Raw genomic sequence first — 25,302 nt, 5'->3', positions numbered from 1 at the left:
TTTCGATGAGAGGTTTTCCTTTTTTTTTTTACACGTTATGTTGTTTTTTTGCATTATATAAATGCCTAATAATATTTTCAATGCTTACGGCGTGCACAGAATATCAGAATGAGGATCTCTCCGCTAATGTATCGAGTCGCCACAAAAAAAATAGCATTTGGGCCGGTCATTTGATAAACACAAGCAGTAGAGCGTGCGGCCCATTAACATACTTGGTTGGCTAAAATGAAAACTCTTAACAATCAACCTGCACGCAAACTGACCCGGGGCCCCAGGCACAGTGCCTCGCCTTTGTTTTTTAACTTTACTGCGTGTCACCTGACGTCGTCATGTGAGGAATACGCTCAGTAGGAGGAAGTGGACCGGAGACCAAGGAACACAAATGCGAGGGCACTGAACGAAAATTACGACGACGCTACCGCCTGGGATCGGTCACTAACTACGTCCGCTGCAGTCAGAATGGGCTCAGTCACACGAAGTATCCCTCCGCTCCTGACGCTCGCGCTACTATTTTGGACCCCGCTGGTGGGCGGGGACAACTACGAGCCTACCTGGGAATCGCTGGACTCCAGACCCCTCCCAAGCTGGTATGATGAGGCCAAGTTCGGGATCTTCATCCACTGGGGGGTGTTCTCTGTACCCAGCTTCGGAAGCGAGTGGTTCTGGTAAGAAGACCCATTATGCATACATCATGGGGAAAGTAGCCCGTGCTGTGGTGGGTGGGACCGATGTACAACAATATATTTTTTTTCCTGAAGTCAGCGATAAAACACTCTGGATAAAGTGTAGTGGGGGTACACGTGAATGGTGTAGTACGTCAGTTCAGTGATTTATTTTTGTACTTGCATCCAGAAAAGAGCAAAGGAAATACTAACCTAAGAGTGAACAATAGGGTGACTAGTGTTAGAGCGCCTGACCTTAATAAGTAAACTTGCAAGGGGACGGGAATAGGTCCATGAACCTTGTGACTCATTTGTAGCTCCGAAACATGAACAATAATCAACACTCAATAATCATTAGTCAAAATCAATAATCAATGGAGTCAGTAAAAATCACGCACCATGACCTTTCAGCCATGAATAACCACACCATTAGTATACGTTTAGTAAATTTATTTCCCATATATTAACAATGCTAAGGTCATGTAGATTAATCTCAATATCAAACGAAACTCATATAAGAACAATACTGGTTGACCAAAGCGGCAGAAGAAACGCAATTTAATCAAAGCTTGAATCACAACACATTCTAAGGCAATGGTGTAAATCAAAAGCAGAGTCAGCTGCAATAACAATATGTGATACATAGAATTCCGCCAGAAAATTCATCAATCATTTGTCCCTGTAATTCGTCCATCGTCATACGAATAGCCTCAACTAACACAGATTAGCATCAGCATGTTGGGCTTCCTGCAAAACAATTTAGAACACAAATTTAGCTAGGGAACCTATCAAGTCAGCGCAGTTGGTACCTAGAAAGAAAAGGCATAAAAACGCAAATTCAGTCACCTTGTCATATCTACGTATCCACGGTATGGGTTAGCAAGCAGAATCATTCTTCGTCCTCAGGTCATAAATCGATCAGCAAAGCATCAGGCTATGAGCCCAATGACAGAATCTCGAATCTCTTCTCTCAAATCGCATCTCATATCGGGGTAAGATCTGAAGTCTTTTTCCCTCTGTTGCGTTGTTATATCAAAGTCACCTAAACTATATCCTAATTCCCCATTGGTCAGTCAATCGTACGTTTATAAAATATCCAATAATAATTCTATACCAATTCTATGAATTCTAATATTTCACTCTTCTCATGAAGTTGATCCACTTTACAATGTCCTCATCATCCGGCTCGTCAGGTAACAAATTTGTTGCATTTTCATCTCCAGTCAGTGTCGTCATTGTTCGCATCCTGGGAAAGTACATCTCACACACATTACACATAAATCGTTACATTACTAGGGACATCATCTCCTGTTCGTCGGTTCCCACAGAAAGCTTCGGTTAAGCACTTTTAATAAGACAATGGACTTTTCACAGTTTAGTTCACTCTGTCAGCAATTTATTAAACGCTAAGAAATACAGCTTCTGAATGTGGCCTGGCAAAACTAGGCCAAGACACTCGCTAAGTTAAGGCCTATGATTTATAAGCTAGAGCATAGTTCATAACCCTAAATATGACATAGTACTACATTAATCTAATACATTTTCAATATTTCATCATTATTAATCATTAATTAGTACATTTCGTGAACACTGGTGGCCATTCTTCAAGGTCACATTTTCAAACGCATGCATTATTTTTCTACGTTATTTCATTTTCTACATAATTCAATTATTCAAAATACATAAACACTCATTAATAATTTCTAGTCAAGGCACCTGCTTCAGCACTAGCTGAGGGTAAGTAAACACCGGGCACTTAGCCAGTTTAGAGACACTGTGCGTTTAAACTACACGCGATTGTATTCATCAGAAACTTCTTTGAAGGGACAATGAGTCAAGGCGCTCGTTACTTGGAGTTTTATTTCAGCCCACCCCGGTCTCACTAATAACAGTGCTGCAAATGGGTAGGGGGGCGATTCAACAAAGTTACAGGGAGAACAGAGCTCTGAAAATGTTTGGCATGTAAATCATGCAACACACGTCATGTTAGAATATGATACGGTGTCTTCAAAATTTAAAAAAATGTACTTCTGTAATGGAGAATATGTATTTATTAAAAGGGCGAGCTTTTGATCATGAACGGAGAAACTACCCTGACCCCGAGGACAATGCTGTTAGTTAACTGGAAGACTAATCGGTTGTCATGTGTGCCCTTATAAGTGGCCTAGATTTGTATTGTAGGTGGATCAGCATTACGGGCAATTAAATCAAACACAGAGGTTTTTGCAGAGCACACACACTGAACTCATATTTGAAGGTGCTCCCATATGTGATAATGAACCAAAAAGAGGTAATTGATATAAAGTATTTGCCTACGATCACACAATTTGGTCATGCAGGGGAGCCAGAATTGATTTCATATTTTCCAGTGCCACACTATGCAGTTCAGTCAATAGATGGGTCTTCCTTTCTGACATAAAACGTTATTAATGCCTTTGTAGTAAATCTACCTTTTCTGCATGTCACCTCAGCTTTTTCTGGCTCAATTTTTGCTGTTTTTTTGACTCTGCGTGCTAGGGCATTGCTGCCAGGGCCCCAGTGCGTGTGTGTGCTCTGACCCTTTAAACATTGTTAAATTTGCTTATCCCAACTGAAATCTTTACTTGCTTATAAGTCCCTACCCAGTAAATGGTGTAGAAAATTCACCCAGGGCCTAGTAGTTATATGACATCTGTGGACAGCTGCACCGTTTGTGCCATTCTCAGGGTAAGCATGTAAAATATAGCTTCAGGCCTACCAAGTGTAGCCTGTGTACAGAAGCCTAAAAACTTGCTGTGAAACCTGACGAAATAACCCTTTTCGACAGGCAAGAAACCCTTCTTTTAAATATTAATTAGTCATCCCTGAGCACACCTTGGGCTGTTTGAAGGGGTGCTGGACGCAAACAGAGACATTGCAGACTATTACAATGAATGAGCCGCCCCTAGGGCTGCCACAAACTTGCTGTGTCCTGGGGGCAGCACATTCAGAGAAATGCGATGCAGCTGCTTGAAAGCCGCTCCATGTTCAATCAGTTTTTGTAAAGCGTGGATACCCACCCGTGAGGGTCTCAAGGCGCTGGGGGGGAAGGATGGTGGAGAGCGACAGGCTTTGTCTGAGGTACCAAGGGAGGTTTTTCCAGCTCTTTGCTGCAATGTAGGTGAAGGATCATCCTCCGGCGGGGGATTTGAGGATGCGAGGGATGGTGGCCAGGGCCATCTGGGCAGAGCAGAGGGATCTGGCAGGGGTGTGGAAGGAGACGCAGTGGTTCAGGTAAGCTGGTCCTGCATTGTGTATGGTTTGTATGTGTGGGTGAGTAGCTTTAAGGTGATTAGCTTCTCGACCGGTAGCCAGTGGAGGTTCCTCAGGTGTTAGGAGATGTGGTCTGGGTGTGGGGAATGAGTCATGTCGCGGCGTTCTGGATGAGTTGTAGTTTTTTGATGTTTCTAGTTGAGGTGCATGTTGAAAGCTGCTGAGAGGTTGAGGAGTATGAACGCTGCAGTGTGGCTGCAGTCTAGGAGTAATCAGATGTCCTTGGTGGCTGCCAGGAGGGCTGTCTCCATGCTGTGGTTGCTGCAGAAGCGACTAGGAGCTGTCCAGGGAGTTGTTGGTGTGACGGGCCGGCGCTGCTCGGCCCATCCGTAACGGCAACATGTGCTGTCTCTGCCGTCTCTACCCCGGTCATGAAGGACGGAGCAGCCAATCCCTTTGAACTTCCGGAGTCAAAGGGGCAGTCGGAACTGACTCACGCGCCGAAGAAGACAGAAAAAGAAAAGAGGACGGACGGGGAGGGAGGAGAGAGGAGCGGAAGACGCAGGAGTGCGGAAGAACAAGGAGGAACGACCGACACTGCAGCCGGTAAAGAGCAAGGACGAGAACAGAGGCGGGAACCAGAAGAGTGCCCGGAGGTATCTGCAGCATCGACGGTGGCGCAGGAGCCGCACTGCAAAGCTTCCAGCCACGCTTCAGGATAAGCGTGGCACACTCGGGTGCGTCCTGAAACTGGCTTGTGGCTATCAGGGCGGTTGGGAGGAGGAACAGGGAGGAAATAAGGGGAGAGTGGGAAGGAAAATAAGGGGAGAGTGGGAAGGAAAATAAGAGGAGAGTGGGAAGGAAAGACGGGGGGAGTGGGGAGGAAACAAGGAGGAAACCAAAGGGAGAGAAAGGGTAGGAGAGAGCAAATGAAGACAACGAGAAAGAGACAAGAGATTACAAGGAAGTAGAAAGGAACCCAACAACAGATGAAGAAATCATAAGAGACAGAAGGAGTCAGAAAGCGAGAGAGAAAGACCCAAGAGGCTAAAGATAGAGAGGAGAGACAACCCAAGAGGGTTAAGCTAAAGAATAAAAGAAAACAGTACAACAGGAAGTTGTGCATAGAGAGAAAGACAACACAGGAGCCAGCAACGAGCTACATAGAAGACCCAATTAGACGATAAAGAACAGGAAAAGTACTAGAGAAGAGGGAGAGGAAAACTCTTCAGTCCTGAGAGAAGAAATAGGGAAGATTAGGAAAACAAAGGACAAGGGGATAAAGAAAAGGATCTTACCGATACTTTATCTTGTTCTTTCCCACATGCGCCTCCTGGGAGCCCCTGTAAGAAAGAGAAACAGAAGACGTGAAAGCCAGCAGAAGAAAGTGTAAAACGGTTACTGCTGCACCAGCTGCTCCTGGTTCTACCCTTGATGGTTTTATCTTACGGGCAGTTGGGGTCATCTCAAAGGAGATTGAATTGGCAGAGAGCTGCTTGTCTCTTTCATCTTCTGCTGGTACATCCTTTACACTTGCCGCTACTCTAATGAATGTTTCTCTGGGGAACCTAGTGGTGAGGCAAATGTTTCAGCCGTAGCGCGAAGTCCAGCGACAGTAAAAGCTGCACTTGCGGAGGCAGTCTTGCGTAGTCGAGGGCAGATGGATTTGTTGACTACCCCGCAGAAAGGCAACGTCAAAAGGCACACCAGGCCCCCATCGGGGAAGCAGAAGAAAGCCCTCACTGGATCCAGAGCCAAGAGACCTTGTGCGGCCAGCTTAATTCCGTATTCTCCCAAAGGGTCGCCAAATGAAGATTATCTTTTGGGGGAAATTACTTTGATGTTTGAGGATCTCAAGGCCTCCTTCTCTAGCAAAATTGACTCTATTTATGCCCGCCTAGAAACTATTGAAGCTAAGCCGGACTGTCCCCTCACCACTTAAGTGCTAGCCAAACTATCAGGGACAGCCACCTGGAGGTGGCTGATGAGGGTGGGGGAGGCAAGGGACAGCAGTTGGTATAGCTGCTGCCCTGGCAGCCTCTGGTTCAGTTGCCCTGCCCCCTTGGGATATTCACCATCCTTACAAGACAGGCACAGGTTAAACCCTTACTGTCTCTCCATCTACTCCCCAGCTTGTGACTAGGAGGCCTTAACCCTACCGGCCCACTCCAGCCAGTTCCTAATAAGGAGTCCCCGGCCCGGCACATACTAATTCTTCCCGATGTGATTTACCACCTGCTGCCTGTCCAATAGTGATTATCCTTGCTGATGTCCCGGTGTTGATTCCAGAATCCAGAGAATCCACAGTTGACCTTATGGACAAGGTCGCCCACTTGTTGCATGGGAATGCCAGGGGACAGGGCAGTCTTTTCCACAAGATTATTATGGGCAGGAGGGTGGGGTGGGTGGGTAAGATACACAAAGGTTTTGATGAAGATTGTTTTATTGTTTCCTTTAGGCACTTTAGTATTGCAGGGGAGCTGATTCGGGCCTCTAGAGAAAGGCATGTAAATCATAGCAGGATACAATTTCTCCCCCTGGGGTTCTTTTACTGGGATCTGGCAAGAAGTATGTGTTGCAGAGTGAGGTTTTCCCTTACAAAATCAGCTCAGCCACCTCCCCTATATCGGCCAGGGCATAATCACTTCACCCCGCTTTGGGACCTCTCGGAAAATGACTGACAGATCTCTGGTGAGGAGATGGAGCCCCGGACCTCAGAGGTGGGAGGGCATATCAAGCTATCCCCTGGCCCTGGCCCTCGTATGGACTATGTACAGAATATGAATGAGTGTCTGTCTGAGCCTGATTCCCCTGATCTATCCCAGACTAGGCTTGTGGCCAACCTCATATTGTTCATACCGTGTGCCCAAGTTGTTAAGGTCCTCTTCTGAAATATTGCAGGGTTTGCTAGTAAAATGGCCCATGAGGACTGGGCCAACTTTGTTTGTGGCTACGATTTGATATTTTTCCAGGAAACATGGGTAACAGATGTTTTGTTCCTGGATGGGTATTACCCTTATCATGTTCCTGCTATTCCCTCACTGTCTGGCTGAGCTAGGGTGGGGGCTTTTGACCTGGATCAAAACTACACTGGACTGCAGAGCTACTGTGATTCCTTCTAACTGTATGTTGTTCCAAGCAGTGCTTATTAGGTGGCCTGACAATTGTAAATCTGTTTTTGTTAATTTTTATAATAATATAATGGTATACAGGAGTCTGACTATTCTGCAGTCTTTAATTTAGTCCATGATTTTATTGAGGGCCTGGAGATCAAACTCACTGATTTGCGCAAGGGGTTTGAAGTCATCCTAGGTAGCGACTTCAACACTAGATTGGGTTTGACACAGGTGGAGGAGGACTCCAGACTGGGTGTTGTGCCTGAACTCGAGCCAGTTCACCACGCAGAGGTAAGAGGGGTCATGCCCAAGTACACCTAGTTAAGTCCCTGGTTTTGGTGCTGTCGAGATATATGATCCAAATGAATGCTACATTTGAGAGTGGTGACTACTACTATCATTGATCATGTTTTTCTAACCAGGACCCTGTTAGCCAAGGTAAAGGGGGCTGCAATAGTTAACAGCATACATAATGATCATAACCCCCTCTGCTTCTTCGAAACACTAAAAGAAGGGGTAATGCGGAGTAAATGGCACTCTATGTCCCACCAATTATCTAATGCTATGTACCGTTGCCGCTAAAGGAGAGCTAACCCCACTAAAGCCCTACACGATAACTAAATTATCCACATTAATCAGTCATAGCAGCTTACGTTAAAAGTCTCAAACTCTAATACCCAACTAAATGTTGAAATTAAATATGAAACCTCTATTAAATTAAATAAGTAACACATTTTTATTCCTCTTATCACAACCCTCCTATTTATCACACATTTATATAATGTTCCAATTCACATGAAAATACATTCCAAAACCTTGTTTACTACTCCATTAGTGAATTTATAGTCCCACATCCTATCAGTAAGATAACTGTCCATAATTATTTTTTAGTGATGTTCCAATTCACATCAAACAATCCTCGTATTATCCTTTTCAAATTTCATTGGTCAAGTCCATTTTCTGATATTAAATCAGTTATGTCATCCTTTATGCCAAGCCAACACGTGTTTCGTCTTAGGAGTACCTTTAGACTTCCACAGGACTTCCTAGATGGCATTCATATAAAATATTAATGAATATTATTCATATTACAAATTCTTGTTAACACATTACTAATTAATGCTCTCCATGTGGAAACCGTAACAATTATCCAATTATTCAAACACCATTACTCAGTGAATGTGCCCAAAAGGGTTTTCGTTACCACAATATAATTTTACAAAATCTTTGTGCACACACTCCATTTAATAATATTGTGATATTAGCCCTTTGTGCATAATGCCAAGGTTGTGATGTTCAAAACTGCTGTGTTAAGTCTACATCATGCTAACACCTGCATCCAGTGTATTAAAGACCTGTGTTCAAGTTGTCAAGTTCAATCACATACCTGAATAATATCTGCAATTTTGATGTGCTGCCCCTTTGTTTATCAAGTCAGTGATTTCATGTTGTCTATAGAAAATGTGTTACCAAATTAAAATTAATTGTTAATAATATATTTTAAATATGGCCATTGCAGTGCCGAAATAAACGTTGAAATATTGGCCCGTTGCTATCCTTCTCACCTTAACACTGAGGGTCGTGTGAATTTCTACACGCCATCGCGAGTACGCTCTGCCGAAGAAACCCGCCATGGTTCTAATCGGCATTGAAATAGTTTGAGGCATGAAAATGGGTGACGGACTATCCGACCCATTGACACAAAAGACGGACTCACGCGCGTACGCTATCTCCAGAGTGAACACGCTGTGGCTCCTTACAGCGTGTTCCATGCTTTCAACTAGAAAGATAAAAAACGGACTAATTGATTCTTAATCCCTGTTATGGGACTATTCTCTCGGGTTTCACCCAAAAGTTGTGTGATTATCTACAGTTGCAAACTATATTCAAAAATTAAAACAAGCTCATTAATAAAGCTATAATAAATTACAACAACACTCATTATTTTGCTGACTTCAAACAATCTAAATTTCCTCCCCTAACTGGAAAACACTTGAACTGTTAATTTTTCCAAACATGCTCTTAATTTGCACTACTAATTTGATTATATATTACAAACTTAAATTAGATACTACAGTCTTAATCTACTTCTTAATGCTGATAAATTAAGTAAAAGACCTCCCAGAAAACATTCCCTATTACAGATAACTCCAAACTACACTACTCTAAATTCTCATCTAATTAGTAATTATATCGCTTCTTGTATTAAAAAAAAAACCATGAATATTAATCCTAAACCGGGCATATTCCATTACATCTGTCACGATACTTTGCTCAAATTATGATAAAACGTTGTATACTGCTTCTTACAATATCCCTAAGTATAGTAAATCTATAATGATCTATCCTTCACCAAGAAAGTACTCCATTTCATAATCTGAGTTCAGACCTAATTCCACCGCCCCTAATCGCATGATCCAAATCGATTCCTTCCTACGTAAAGCCAATTCTCTATTCCCGCCTCGGGGGTTCTGTACACATAAGTCAAACCCGAAAAACTTAAATTCCTTATGGGTGCCTTGTAAAATTATATTGTGGTAAGGAAAACCCTTTTGGCCACATTCACTGAGTAATGTTGTTTGAATAATTGGATAATTGTTACGGTTTCCACATGGGGAGCATTAATTAGTAATGTGTTAACAAGAATTAGTAATATGAATAATATTCATTAATATTTTATATGAATGCCATCTAGGAAGCCCTCTGCTTCTTCATTTACTGAAGGGGGAGGGGGTGGGGCTCCTAAGAGTATGGCCAATGCCACACCATCAGTTAAGATCCAGGGCTTACCCCTGGCCTGGAGAAGCACAATTCTGAACAACATTTTTTTCCAATCTGTGCGTACACATGCTTCCCTGGTATTCAGTTGCCTTGGCCTAACCGATGATTTTAGTGAGAGAGCTGTTTCTTTTTCCAGCTGAATGTGGAAATTAATTAGTTGCTTATAAAGCCTTGTAAATCCGTTCGGTAGAGTCCAGGTGGCCCTGTAGGATGGCCTCGAAATCTTTGCATGAAGCTCTCAAAGATTCCCTGTGGGATATAAGCATAATTAAACACTGTAGATCACAATATAAGTTGGCCCTTCGGGAAAGAACTAAAGAATTGCAAAACGAGACCTGGGGCAACTTGATTAAGGCATGCTGCCTGAAGGACACCAGAGCTTTTTGGCGTGAGGTAAATGGGGCTATGCCCCTTGTGCCCAAGTCTAACTCAGAAATTACGTTTAATAGTAGGGAGGCTTGGGTCGACCATTTCAAGGCAGTTTATAGCTTGAGGGCCAATCAGCGCTATGCAGAAGAGGAAGTTATTTTCCCTCCAGCTATTAACTTCACCTTTGAAGAGATTATGGATGCTATCCTGAGGAGCCCTTCTAAGAAATCCCCGGGCCCTAATGGAGTCCCAATGGATCTATACAATTTGGGTCCTGATTTTTGGGGCCCCCTAATCTGTAATTCTATTAATGCAATTTGTAAGGTAGCCATCCCTCCTACCTGGCGCTCTCCAGTTATCCTGCCTATTTTCAAGTAGGGCAACCCCTTATCACCAGAGTGTTATCGCCCGATGATGCGCTTACATTCTGCAGTTAAATTAGCTGGGCGTATTGTTCTGGAACGCCTCCTTACATGACTGAAAGGGACTAATATACTGTTGGAAGTGCAGTATGGGTTCAGGGAGGGGCTTGGCACAATTGAGCAATGTCTAAACCTATATCTCTTGGTTAGCAAATATACGATTGCTAGACTGGGCTCGCTTTGCCTGACCTTCATGGACCTCTTGTGCGCTTTTGACAAGTTTGTGAGGTCTAAATTGTGAAAGATCTTTTTAGATTTGGGGGTGGATGCTGACTTGGTTCAGTTTTCGGGAGCCCTTCATTTCGATCTGTCGGCCTCTGTGAGATATGGCCCGCTCGGGGAGAGGACTGACAGCTTTAAGCTGGGTTGCGGAGTGAGACAGGGCTACGTTTTGGCCCCTATGCTGTTTTTTTTTATATAAATGGCATGGGGCACCTCTTTCAGGTGTCACCCTGGATGTCCCCATGGTTGGCAGGAAAAATGTTTCAGTACTATTATACGCAGATGATGCGGTCTTACTATCCAGAACTCCCAATGCCCATCATACTCTAGTTCAGGAGTTTGTATCCTTTATGGGCTCTTTAGGTTTGGCCACTAACCAAGTGAAAACCTTCATTATGGTTTGCAATCAAAAAGGGATGTATTGCACTGAATGGTCAGCCTGTTGCCCAGGTTTCTGAGTTCTCGTACTTGGGGGTGGTTATGGACGCAAGGTCCAGCTGGGGGCCATGTATTACTACGGTAAGGAGCAGATTTTGTTTGTGCGACCTGCTGCATCTTTAACCTGGCTGAAAATATTGGTAAGAAACCTGTGGCCCCTCTTTTGGAAGTGTATATAAGGAAATGTCTCCCTATCCTTAATTATGATGTGGGGATTTTTGGGTGCATGTGCAAACGAGTGCACTCCAGGTTGAGCACAGTAGGATTTTAAGGAGACGTTTGAGAGTACCACCCACGTGTTTTACTTTATTGTGCACCAGGAACTTGGGATGGAGTACATAGAAGGCCATATTAAGATTGCCCCTCTGCTCCATCTGGGCTAACCCCCATGCTTGTGCTCCATCTGGGCTAACCCCCATGCTGCGCTAAACAAGGAAATTATTACTGATTGCCTGTGATGAAGGTATGAGAATCCAGTGGCTTGGCTACATTTCTACTGAATTCAACAAGCTGGGCAGGCCGCCCCTTTTCTCCGACCCATCCTCTATACTGAAGTCTGACCCATTGTAAGTCACAAATGCCTTCTTAGACAGGTCCAGATTAGTTAGAGAATGCCTTGAGTTCGAAAAGAGTTCTGTAAGAGACCACACAGATGTTCACTTCTCCCCCTGTATGGATCCCTATCTTGAGTGGGTGGATAACTCTTGGGATACGTGCCTGCTTACTAGATTCAGGCTGAACTTTGTGAGGTGGAATTTGGGGTTTCCTTTGGCAATTTGACTAATCTAAGGTACTTTTATGCCGTGTGATGAAGCCTCTCCGCAAAGCCTTTTGCACTTTACCTTCTTCTTCTTCTTTTTACTTTTTTCTCACAATGCAGTTCTTAGTTCCAACTATCCGTAGAAAGGGGTTTAGATCTGCTGCAGCTTTGGTGTATTTACAACAGCTGGATTTGCCAACTAATTGCCTGAATATTTGTACTTTTTGAAAATGCGCCTTCAGCCGGGGGAAATCTTTATTGTTTTAATACAGTGTTTTTAGCTGCTGCTGGCCTGATGTGCACCCGATTATGAATTTTATAGAATGTACTTGGGTTTTGTATTATTTTTTATTTATTTACTTATTTTTATCTAAATGTTGATTTTATCATGTTTACTTTTTTGGTCACTTCTTGTGGCTAAAACAAAGCTTTAAGTTAAATTGAATTGAGTTCAGCTCATCTGTTTAGAGGAGTGAGCATACATGCCAACAGACCTGATTCAGATGGGAGACTTTTTATTTTTTAAGCCTAATATGACTATTTTAGCTTCCCCCACCTGATTGTTTCTCCACTTCAGTGCAAGTCAGCGACAATTCTTCTGATTCTGCTTTTCAGCATCTCCCTCTTTCCAGTTTCAACATTTTGGCATGTATGGGTGAGGGAGGCCTTTTATCTTCAGTTCCAGCAGGGCCTTTCACACACCCCTCACTCAAAGGGCCATCAGCATTCCTTTGGTTCAAGTCTCCCAGCTTGGAGCTAGCTGGTGCCTACCACCCTGACGCTAGACAGCAAAGTGCTGACGAGATAAACTATGAGTTGGGAGCAGGTCTTTGAGTTTACAAAGCTGAGGTGGGGCAGATCTTTGAGTTTTCTTATTAGCTTCTTATGTAAGAGACCTTTCTGCACTGTAAGACTGCCATCTACATCTGTCTATATGAGTAAATATACTGTTTACATAGCACTTTACTAATAAGTCTTTATTTTATTACCAAAAGGACCCCTTTTTAGCACCCTCAGCATAATGAAAGGTTGAGAAAAAACAATGAGGTTCTATGCCTATGCTTTGCAATTTGCATGCAGCTCCTTGGTGCCAGTTCATAACTCAATATGCTACATCACAAGGGTTATAACTTGTGACGTACAGGCCACACCAGGATATCTGCAGAAGAAGCAGTATCCCACTGACCCATCTACATAAAATATAAGTTGCAAGCTGCCTGTTACTCACTGTGTTTTGGAGCATGCACATTAACACATTATGGGCCAGATGTAGCAAAGGTTTTTACCCATTCTGTGTCTATGGGAAAAAGTGTTCGTACATATGGCCATATGTATTTTATGATGAGTAAGAGCTGTGGCTAGACAGCATATTCCCCAATAAGAGTATTGACCATCACAGTTAACTTATTGCTACTATACAACAGAATTTGCTAGGTACACAATGATGTCTGCCACAGGTTTCTTAACCAAATATATTACTTTAAAATGTAGCCTCTTTGCAACAATTAAGTAAGCCAGAACAGATTTACAGTCGCATTGGTCATTGTAAATTTCTTTGTAGCAGAGTTTTCCTTTAGTAAATGCAGAGGTTGACTGTCAGATTCTGCTCCTTGTGACCGTGTCCCTTTTCTGGTGCCACTTCTTCACACCAACCTTGTGGGCTTCTGGACTAATTTGTTTGCATTTCCAAAACTGTGTGATTTGCTAGGATATAATTTTTACTGAAAATTGACTTTCTTGCACACGATTACTATGCCATCTGTACCTGAGTTCAAATTATTTTACCACTCATTTAATGTAAGTAAGTTCAGTATGTTCACTGTTTCTACGCTTGAAGTGTAAAGTATACAAAAGGAATATCTTAGTTATCCATTTGGAATGAATGGCTGTACATTTAGCATATGAAAAGGTAAACATGTTGTAATGAGTCCCAGCACAGAAAGGGAGTTAAATATTTTAATCATAACACCATGGCTGAGGTGACTGGGTCTGCGAGATGTTTCAGAGCAGTCATGTATTTTAATTTGTATCTAACTATTGCCACCTAGTATATTCTTTTACTGTTGAGTGCCCTCAGAATGTTCCTCTGGCTGTGACAGATAGTAGACCAACTGTGAGAGCTGATATGCTAGATAGACAGTTGCTTATCGTGCGTGTTAACAAATATCTCCACATTCTGTATGAATATGTAATTTGGTGGCTTTCAATTGAGACTTGGTACCTCCACTCCCTCTTTAAGCAAAACATTTAATGTCTCTCTCCATATGGTACAGAGTCAACTTAGTAATAATGCAAGCATCTTAAATATGTAATTATAGCATGGGGCTACTCTTATATCAGGGATGTGGAATTCCTATCGCCCGACGCCCGGGACATATTGTTTGAGGTCAAGGGTAACAAGTTTTCCTGTTTATTTTGTCCTTGGGACAAGTAGACCCACCCCCTTGCAACACAAACCCTTTGGTTGCCAGTTTACAGAGAAGGGAACTGCCTGCAGCTGAGGTAATATGACTGTCCATATTTTAATGCTGTTCAAACTTCTTTTTATGGTTCATTAATGAAAACCCTTTGTTATTAGGATGAGCGCTGTAAATACCCATTTTAAGGTCACACTGCACTACTGACAATGGCTCCAGGTAAAAAAAACAAATAAATAAAAGTGTACACACGTTTTGAAAAGCTTAACAATATGAGGCTAAGTATAATGCTCCCTGAATGCTCTATGCTTAGATGCAAATATTTGCAGAAGTTTGTAAACAAGAGTGATGATTCTTTGCTTTCAAAATAAAATGTTCAGAAAAAAAATTCAAGTTGGAAAAAAACGTTTTGCTACTATTAAATTTTAGATGCTATTTCTTTGAAGCGTCATTTAGTAAAATGTATTGATGCATGCTGGTATTTCCAAAACATATTCCTAATGGAAAATCAGTGTAGCCATTTTCAACAAGATTAAGGAAGCATGAAAATAAACAAACACTGGGCAAAGCCAACTGATATGACATTTTTTGTGAGTCTTTTGGTTTCGTCAATGCGTGTCTTGTTTTGACATGGTTTTTGTAAAACTTTATTGTTGTGGGAGCTACCAGGCCCTCACCATTGTAACAAACACTGGCAAAAAAAGAAAACAAAAGCTGTTGGTTTCAAAAAGCACACATTGCCAGCAGTGGTGTAACAAAGGCCACGCAGGTGCCCTCCAATGGGCCCCCCTCAGCACAGCACCTGTCCTGAGTGAGTCTGGAGGAGGCTTCCATATTCTTTACAGGGGAGCCCCCTCCAGTTGTGTTACACTACTGATTGCCACTGTAGTTCCTGGCACTGAACAAAACTACTTTGTGTGCCAATATGCTCCTTGTGGAAGAGCAGAATGCGATCAATTATAGTAAAGCCAGCAGATAGATGGAGAGAGAAATAGAAGTTTAGTAAAAAAAACAAAATGTCTTTGTCAACGCCAGACCTAATTAGGGACCCAATTCTTGAAGAAAGTCACAAAAGTACCCCCATGGTATATGTATTTGAATTAGTTGCTTTCATGAATTCACAAGCACTTACAGAAGTAGAGCAGGAAATCATACCCCTAGGAAATATTTGTGAACTGTATTTTAGCATGAACAAATATGCATGTGTAGATTTGCTCATGTGAAAATATAATGAGCGTTTACAAGTTCACTTTCTCTCTAACTACTTTTTTTTCAACCCTGGAAGAACGTCTACTTTTACTTCTCCTTCACCTCTCCTGTGCGTTCAATTTCTGGGCTGTAAAGGTTTTCATAGAATGAGGCAAAGATTTCAGCTTTCTCTACAAGGTGGGTTAGCATAAGACCCAATGAGTTTGTGTAATCCTGGAATAGCCATTTGCAACACTCTTAGCTGGCATGCAAGTAGCCACCATGCCTTTTCACCTCTCTTATAATATCACCACCCCACATTTACCAGAGCCTTTTCTGCTTTATTAGTGAATAGGTCATGTAATGTAATTCTTCCCACCACCAATTCGTTCCTTAGTTCAAGAGATGGTCTAGTTACACATTGATACAGGATTTGTGTGGAGTAGTAAGTTTCATTTCTTGGTGATGGCTTTCCAGCATGCTGTGGCATAGTCACACATAAGTAATCCCTGCATGTTGCTTTACAGGCTTCCCATAAAGTTTGGACTGGTATTTCTGGGGAACTTTCTAACATGTATGACCTAATCTGGAAGCAGAGTTTTTCCTTGTCAGCTGTGCTTCAACATATAAACACCTGCATGCATCAAATCAAAGGGAGAGAAGCTAGAAGACTGAGTTCCAGTTCAGTTACGGTTGCATTAATTAGTGGTCAGAAATATACCCAGGGCCCATTTCATAACATGTTATATGAGGCAGTATTAAAGCGTGTGTAAAAAAAAAAGTCAATAGATGGTTCCATATCGTGTGAAGTGGCCAGAAACATATATCTATTTGTCCCTCGGATGTGGTCGCCATGTGTCTATTAGTCTGACATCTATGCAAATGTAACCCAAAGCATCCCTATCAATATTGTTCTGATGCTCAGTGGACCTTATTCTATCCAGGATGGAGTCTGTTTTTATGTTCCAGTCTCGTCCCATGTTTACTGTAGTGGATTCAGTATTTTTGAGAGGAACTTCTGTTTAGCAGAATTAGGTGCATGTTTCAAACTTTTCAATCAGTACAGTTATATTCATTAGCTAAACCTTCACAAATACATATCTACCATAACAATATGTCTACAGTTTTATAATTTTATGATGTAGTCTTTGATGTATTAGTATTACTACATCACATTTTTAGCCGATCTGGGATCCTTGTTCGGGAACTCTGGCAGTTGGCTAGATCTGCCACTACTCACAACATTGCCTACCCAATCTTGCTTCAGTTTTGGTATAGCTAAATCTGATAGATGTGTCTCTTCTAAGAGGGCAAAGGGTGTTTTAAGATAAAGCAATATTTTCTGTTTCTTGACATATATAGCCAGACCGTGTACATTAAGTGACAATATTATTAGTGATATTGTGTTCGTTCTGGAAGACAAGAAATGTCAGAAGTAAAAAGGTATCACCTTGTCAGAAGTCTTAACTGTAAGTGTGCTAAGTGTGAAGAGGGAGTGTGGTTCTCTATGCATGTATATATATAAAAGTATTCTAATGAAGAAATTCACTGCACTCCACAAAGTCCAAGTTAACAGTCTTTAATCAAATTGTACAGCCACCAACTCTTTTTAACTCATCTAGAGTCTTGCTCACGGTTAGCGAGTCCCTTTTCACTTTTCACATTTATACCCTTAACCCAAGCTGCCAATAATGAGGCATTGTGGATAACGTAGTACAAAATAAAAGTTAAAACAAATGTAAATAAAATATACACGTACCAGTGCATACTGTCATGATGGTGCTGAAACTCTAATCTAATGTTTCCATTTAGCTTAACATAACAAGTTTGTAAGTGTGTGTGTGTGTGTGTATATATATATATATATATATATATATATATATATATATATATATATATGTTTATATATATCTTTTATGCAATTGTATATACAAATTGGACATAAATCTATATAATCTTCAAGTAGTTTAAGCATAGTGCCAGATAACTTCACCATACATATTTATTGTAGGTGTGATTAATGTGACCATGAATAATTATCATCTAAGAATTAGAGCTTAGTGCTCTACACTTCTTTTTACGTTAGTCTGTTATAGAAACCCTACTTAAATTCTTCAATAATGCAATATTGTCATAAAATCAAAAAGTATATAATTCTTCGCAAATTTATAAAATTCATTTATGATAACATCATTCTCATTCTCTTTCATACCTATACTTTTTAATATTTAATAGTGGTCTTTTATATGTATTCTCTATATGTAATTGCCATGTAAACTGAAATGTCTTCATCAGTCATTTCTTGTTCAAGCATCTTTTTAACTATGCGTCAATCAGGTGAACAAATAATTCTGCGTTAGCATTCAGTCCGCAAGGTGTCTTTGTGCGTAATTGGATAATATATTTACTTTCCAATTGCCTTAATTTAAGAGTCCTATCTCCACCTCGTTCATATTGTTTTAACATCGCCAGACCAAAGAACCTAGAACTTTCCCACTCCTTAGTGTGAACTGTTACATAATGTTTTGCGACCGCATAACTTAGATCCCTGTGTTGTATGGCTCTAACATGTTCAAGTATCCTTTTTTCAACCCATTTGCTGCCAGGTCTTTTCCCCCTCCTATGCCAAGCCTTTTTTGTCTATTTGGGGTAGTTCACGCTTAGGCCCTCCTAACTTTTTGTCCACATAAGCTACCCATGCTAAATTTGCGTCCTTTTTTTCCAATATCCTAGGGATTCTTGAGGCACCCAGAGTTTGTGGGTTCAACAGGAGGAGACCAAGAAATTAGCCAAAATACAGCTACCTTTTCGTTTTTTTAAAAACAATGGGAAAAAAGGGCTGCAGAAGAAAGCATGTGTTTTTTCTCCTGAAAATGGCATCAACAAAGGGTTTGCGGTGCTAAAATCACCATCTTCCCAGCTTTCAGAAACAGGCAGACTTGAATCAGAAAACCACATCTTTCAACACAATTTTGGCATTGTACTGTGATATACCCCATTTTTGTGCTTTCAGCCTCCTTCCAGTTAGTGACAGAAATGGGTGTAAAACCAGTGCTGGATCCCGGACAGCTAAACATTTCTGAAACGTAGACAAAATTCTGAATTCAGCAAGGGGTCATTTGTGTGGATCCTTCAAGGTTTTCCTACAGAAAGTAGCAGCTAAAATTTAAAGAAAAATGAAATTGAGGTGAAAAAAATAGCCATTTCTGTCCATGTTTTCTTCTATAACTTTTTACAGCTATGGCAGATTTTTTAAAGCAATATACAGTTACTGTCTGCTGGACTCTTCTGTTTGCGGGGATATGTAGGGCTTGTATGTTCATCAAGAACCCTAGGTACCCAGAACCAATAAATGAGCTTCACCTTGCAATGGGTTTTCATTGTATACCGCTTATACAGAAATTCATTTGGTGAAATGTAAAGAGTGAAAAATAGGTATCAAGGAAACGTTTGTCTTTCCAAAATGGGTACAAGATAAGGTGTTGAGAAGCAGTGGTTCTTTGCACATCTCTGAATTCCGAGGTCCCCATACTAGCATGTGAATTACAGGGCATTTCTCAAATAGACGTCTTTTTTGCACACTGTCTTACATTTGGAAGGAAAAATGTAGAAAAGAGAAGGGGCAATAACACTTGTTCTTCTATTCTGTCTTCCCACAAGTCTCCCAATGAAAACGGTACCTCACTTGTGTGGGTAGGCCTGGTGCCCGCGAAAGGAAATGCAACATGGACACATCACATTTTTACATTGAAATCTGACGTGCTTTTTGGAAAGTCCCTAGCTGCGAATTTTGGCATCTGTTACCCAGAATCCTTTGCAAACCTCAAAATTTGGCAAAAAAAAACACTTTCCCTCATATTTCTGTGCTACAAAGTTCTGGAATCTGAGAGGAGCCACAAACTTCCTTCCACCCAGTGTTCCCCCAAGTCTCCCGATAAAAATGGTACCTCACTTGTGTGGGTAGTACTAGTGCCCGCAACAGGAATGCCCCAAAACACAACATGGATACATCACATTTTTCCAAAGAAAACTGGCCTGTTTTTTGCAAAGTGCCTAGCTGTGGATTTTGGCCTCTAGCTCAGCCAACACCTAGGGAAACCCAGCAAACCTATACATTTTTTTAAACTAGACACCTAGGGGAATTCAGAATGGGGTGACTTGTAGGGCTCTCACCAGGTTCTGCTACCCAGAATCCTTCGCAAACCTCAAAATGTGGCAAAAAACACTTTTCCCTCACATTTCGGTGATAGAAAGTTCTGGAATCTGAGAGGAGCCTCAAACTTCTTTCTACCCAGCGTTCTCCCACATCTCCTGATAAAAATGGTACCTCACTTGTGTGGGTAGGCCTAGTGCCCTTGACAGGAAATGCCGCAAAACACTACATGTACACATCAAAATGATCAAGTACAAAACGACCTGTTTTTGCAGGGGGGGTGGGCACCCGGGTTTTGGTCCTGGGTTCAGCTGCCATCTAGGGAAACCTACCAAACGCAGACATTTCTGAAAACTAGATACCCGAGGGAGTCCAGGGAGGTGTTACTTGTGTGAATCCCCCAGTGTTTTCTTACCCAGAATCCTCAGCAAACCTCACATTTAGCTAAAAAAAAATAATCAAATTTTCCCCACATTTCTGTGTGGGATCACTGCACGAGGTCAAATTTCCTACCACCCAGCGTTCCCCTTAGTCTCCAGATAAAAATGATACCTCACTTGTGTAGGTGGGCCAAGAGCCTGTGACAGGGAAGAGACAAAAACCTGTTGAAAATGAGGGGGAACCAAAGTGGGTCCAAAAGGGCAGTTTGAAAAAAACAATTTAAGCCTAACAAGTGGGGCAGAATTTTTATCGGTATAGATGTGGCAATGCTGTGTAGTAGGAAGTTTGTGGATTCCTGCAGATTCCGGAAGGTTCCATCACAAAAATATGCGGAAAATGTGTGATTTCAAGCAAAGTTGGAGGTTTGCAAGGCATTGTGGGTAAGAAAATGGTGCGGTGCATGTGAAGCACACCACCTTGGACTCACCGGGTGTTTAGTTTTCAGATGTGTCTAGGTCGCGTAGATTTTTCTACATGGCAGAGTCTCTAAGTCCAAAAAGTGCAGCCCTCACCAATCCAAGTGGGACGATTTTGAGAGTGAGCCCAGCTCTCATGGCCCAAATGTAAAACCAAAACTCAAAATAATCAAATGTCCTCTTGCTTGCCGTTGGAATAAGATCTTTTATTGTGCGGGAGGGGGAGAGCTGAAGGTACTGTTACCCCCTTTAGTTGTGGTGGGGGCATAACCATGCCCATACTGGTTGGTAGCCACCACCCCACTTTTTTTTTTTTTTTTAAACCCTGGCATCTAGTAGGCTTTCTGTCACCCCTCCCCGCCCAGGAAGTGGAAATGGCCAACAGTAATGTGACACTCTTGCCCAAGGGGCTGTCCTCCCAAACAAGACATGCACACACACACACACACACCAATCCCTGGTGCCTAAGTGATTTCTGCCCCCCCTTTGGGGCAGATGGGCCTAATAGAAATAGGCCGATCTGCCCCTAAGGGGTACAGAAATGGACTACAATAAGTTTGCCTCCTCTGGGAGCGACCCTTGCCTAAGGGGTCGCTGCCCATCTGTAAAAAAATAAAATTAAAAATCCCTGGTGTCTAGTGGTTTCTGCCCCCCTTGGGGACAGATTGGCATAATAAAAGTAGGCTGATCTGCCCCCAAGGGAGGCAGAAATGGCCTAAAATAAAATTGCCACCCAGTGGAACGATCCCGGCCTAAGGAGTTGCTCCTCTTGCGTAAAATTGGCACAAAAATAAATCCCTGGTGTCCCCCTTGTGGGCAGATTGGCCTCAGAAAAATAGGCCGATCTGCCCCCCAGGGGCCAGAAATGGACAACAATAATATGCCCCATGGGGAGCAACCCTTCCCCAATGGGCTACCCCCCAAACAAAACACACACACACATATACCAATCCCTGGTGCCTAAGTGGTTTCTGCCCCCCCTTGGGGGCAGATGGGCCTAATAAAAATAGGCTGAAATGGCCTAAAATAAATTTGCCCCAGGGGAGCAACACTTGCCTAAGGGGTCGCTCCCCTTGTGTGAAATTAACATTTAAAAAAAATCCCTGGTGTCGCTTTTGATGCCTTGATTGTAATTTATCATTCACAATATGTATTATTTTGTTAATTGGATTGGTGCTCATTTTTTTATGACTGTCCACATCGGTTAGTGGTCTCATTGCTTCCTCTACATAGTCCTTTCGATTTAGTTTTACAACATTTCCTCCCTTATCTGCAGGCTTGATGATTATTTTGCAGCTATCAATCAATTTTTGTAATGCTTTCCTTTCCATTAGGGTTAAGTTCTGTTGTTTTTGCAGTGGTTCTTTATATTTTAACAATTCTAAATCAGCTGTAACCATGTCAAAAAATAGATCAATTTTATTGCCATGTGTTAATGTCGGACAAAATGCAGATTTAGCTTTAAAATGGCTATAGGAATGATCATTAGTTTGAATTTACAACTGATCCATGATTTGGGTTGATGCCATCTCATCCTCCTCTATATTGTACATCAGATCATAACAAACTTTTACATCTTGTATTTGTTCAATTGTAAGTTTAGTATCCATTTGTGTTTCTCTGTTTTTAACTGGCTTGGGAGGATGATTGGCAAAATATTTGGCAAATTTTATTTTTCGCACAAATTTATAGGTGTAAATTTTAGTTTCCACTCTGTTAAAATGATGTTCCAGGCAGAAAGATAGACCTTTGTTTAACACTTTAATCTCATTCTGTGTTAACACATGTTCAGATAAATTCACCACTAAATTATCTTCCATATCATTTAAATGTTTTCTTTTGTCTGCTGCGCAACAGGTAGTTTCTTCTTCCTTTTGCCTCTTCTGATTTTTCTGTGCTTGATTGTGAATTTTGTTGCTAGATTCTGCCTTGGCTGCGTCCTCAGCCCCTGCCTTTTGAGGTTTGTTGATCCCGATACATAATTTGCATCTCCTCTAATAATGTTGTTTTAGTTCTGTATTCTGTTGTTTCCTCATTTTCACTTAATTCAATGTCTGATTCACTAATTGCATCCACTGTAGATGGAATATTGATATTATCTTGTGATATAAGTTGTTGTTTTATAGCTTCAAATCTTCTGGCAAAGATCAAAATGGTACCATTATTGTAATCATTTTTATCCCAAATACATTTTCTTTGTTTACACACTTCCACCTCTAGCTCATGTTTATTTAATCTGTCTTCCATTTGTTGTCTTAATTTGTTAATATCATCTTGGTTGGTCATTACAGTAAGTTTCTGTTCTATTTCTTGTGCTGCTTTTGTTACTTCTTCCACATCAATTTTGGCATATTTAATTAAAATGCACATTAAGTTGCTTGAACAATTCATGTTATTCTCACCCTATTCTAGCAGTAATTTGGGTTTGATATCAGGATAGTTAGGTAATGTGAAGATTCAAAGCCCTCTTGGCACCCTATCAACTTTTATGTATTTTTGAAGTGTCAATATTTCCCAACTTTTCAATACTATTTTTCTAGTTGGAAAAATAACGTTTGTATGTTTGTGGAATTCTTTGATTCAGTCATTTTGCTACAAGGCACGTTTGATGACTGGGAAGTCATAAATAGAGTTTCCGCTTTTAAAGCTCGTTTAGCAGCTCTCGCTTCCATCATGCGTTATGTCCATAAACAATGTAAGAACTCACAAGACTGTTTATGTAGATAGTACATTTTTTATCAAGACTGACTTGTGGCTTTCATCTAATAAGGCTGCATCAATATCATATTCGTTATTTATTTATTCATTAGAATACATATTCATGAGGATGGTCCCCTCTGTCACTAGCACCGGCAGATGGGTGTGTCACTCCAACAACTGACCGACTTGTTTTCTGAATTTATAAAACCTTTTATCTGCAGGCTCAAATAAAGTGAGGTCATCCAACTAATTATGGGTCTGGATGTGTATACCACTGGCCCTACAATTTTCAGCCCTACATCTTTCAGCACCCCACGTATTCTATAATTTAAAACATGCACCGAGCCAAACTGTAATGTAGATAAATTCCATTAATGTGGTGTATTAGTGTGGACATCACTTAAAATCTGACGGTAGTAGCCACAAGTGAGAATCTCTAATGTCTGTCATTTCTGTGGTGTTTATATGTGTACCTACTGTTTCCCCTTACCCATATTGTTCTATGTGTCAGTATGTGGTATGGGACTGCATTGAGTATGTCTATGCATAGTACTTCATTCAGATGACCTAAGTTGATTCAGTACGTATGTTGGGAACCATGACTTCCAAACTAGTGCAAATAATATGCTACACATATGTTGGATGGAGGTTACTCATAGACAAATGCAGTTATAATACGTTACGCACATCTGTCCTCAGTCATTTTCAGTGATTCAGTGGCACAGAGGTAAGGCCTTCAGAGGTGACCTCAATTTATCAGTTCATGCTAAATGTTCAGAGGTGACCTCAATTTATCAATTAATGCTAAATGTTTTGTGTGTCCCAACTTGTCTCCAGTCCACCATTTTCTCATCACTCTCTTTAGCCTGGCTCTCTCCTACGGGCCATCCTGTTTTGCTTCAGCCCAGCCCTCTGGTGCGGTTAAGGATGATAACGTTTCCTGGTTAGAGATATCTATTCCGGTATCACCCATAGCGTCAATTAATTGTTCCAGATGATCTGGGCCTTCAAATTCCTCTTGTTATCATCAGTCATGAACAGCAGTCTTGCAAGGCCATATCTGATCTCACTCTTAGATGTGAGCAACATGCCTGATAATTCTTTCTCTTCAAGTTAGATTCTTGGGAAAAGTCAGCTGACACATAGAATTTTGTTTGTCAAGTTTGTGGAGGCTATTTAGCTTTGTTTCCTATATCATTTGTGTAGGTTGTTGATGCCAAAGGCAGTAAACCAGGATTTGTGAGGGATTGCTTGATCTATTGTCACTTTTAGTCCTTAGGTCAGGTTTTTGGAAGTCTAGGGGAGGCCCAAAAGACATTTTCAGGCCGTTTGTCAAAAGGTTTCTTAATAATAGCATCATATTTCCTTTCTCAAGGTTCTCAGGACCCTGATAATCTTCAGATCATCTTGTCTACGCCAATCTTCCAAATCAGTTGTTAGGGGAAAACTGGAACAAAGAGAGGGAAGACTTCTCTTTCAAGGTAAAAATAGGTTTAATCACAATGGTCCGCAGATCAGTCACCTCCATAGAGCTGAAAAGCTGATCTCAAATGACTTGCAATCAGCCCTTTATATAGTGACAAAAATGGTGACTTCATACATATTATCCTAAAAACCAACACAAGTCACAAAAAAAAGGTAATAATATTTCTCATAAACACCACATCACCTGTGTCCATAAACTCATGACCTCATCTATAGGTTCCCCTTATTGTAATCCTGACAGAGCTTTGATGAAACATTAACCTTCCTTCCCCAAGTGTGTGTTTATTGCTCTGTTCCCAGAATTTCTTATCGGACTCTGTATACTCCTGACTAAAGTTACCTTTGTTCAATATTTTCAAAGTCATATCTCTAGTGAAAATCAGAATGAAATTTGTATTTATGTGCTGTGATCATAAACTCTTGAAGGCTTGTTAAACATGTTTTTCCGTTTAACTGAGACTTGCTGAGTTTATGTTCTGCGTTCTGGGGAACTCTCACCTA

General features: G+C 41.3%; 1 protein-coding gene across 1 annotated transcript in view; it reads left to right on the top strand.

Annotated features, from left to right (window-relative positions):
* The first annotated feature begins 336 nt into the window (after window positions 1–336).
* The window catches only part of FUCA2 (alpha-L-fucosidase 2), a 214,354-nt gene continuing 189,388 nt past the window's right edge, over window positions 337–25,302 (top strand). The window contains exon 1 of the mRNA XM_069235122.1: window positions 337–665. Within this exon, the coding sequence (XP_069091223.1) occupies window positions 460–665 (206 nt within the window). The 5' untranslated portion in view covers window positions 337–459. The remainder of the gene's footprint in view (window positions 666–25,302) is intronic.

Source organism: Pleurodeles waltl, chromosome 5 (assembly GCF_031143425.1).
Source record: "Pleurodeles waltl isolate 20211129_DDA chromosome 5, aPleWal1.hap1.20221129, whole genome shotgun sequence".
Lineage (NCBI taxonomy): Eukaryota > Metazoa > Chordata > Amphibia > Caudata > Salamandridae > Pleurodeles > Pleurodeles waltl.
The sequence above is the reverse complement of the archived record's forward strand: the minus strand, read 5'-3'. Positions and strand labels throughout refer to the sequence as shown.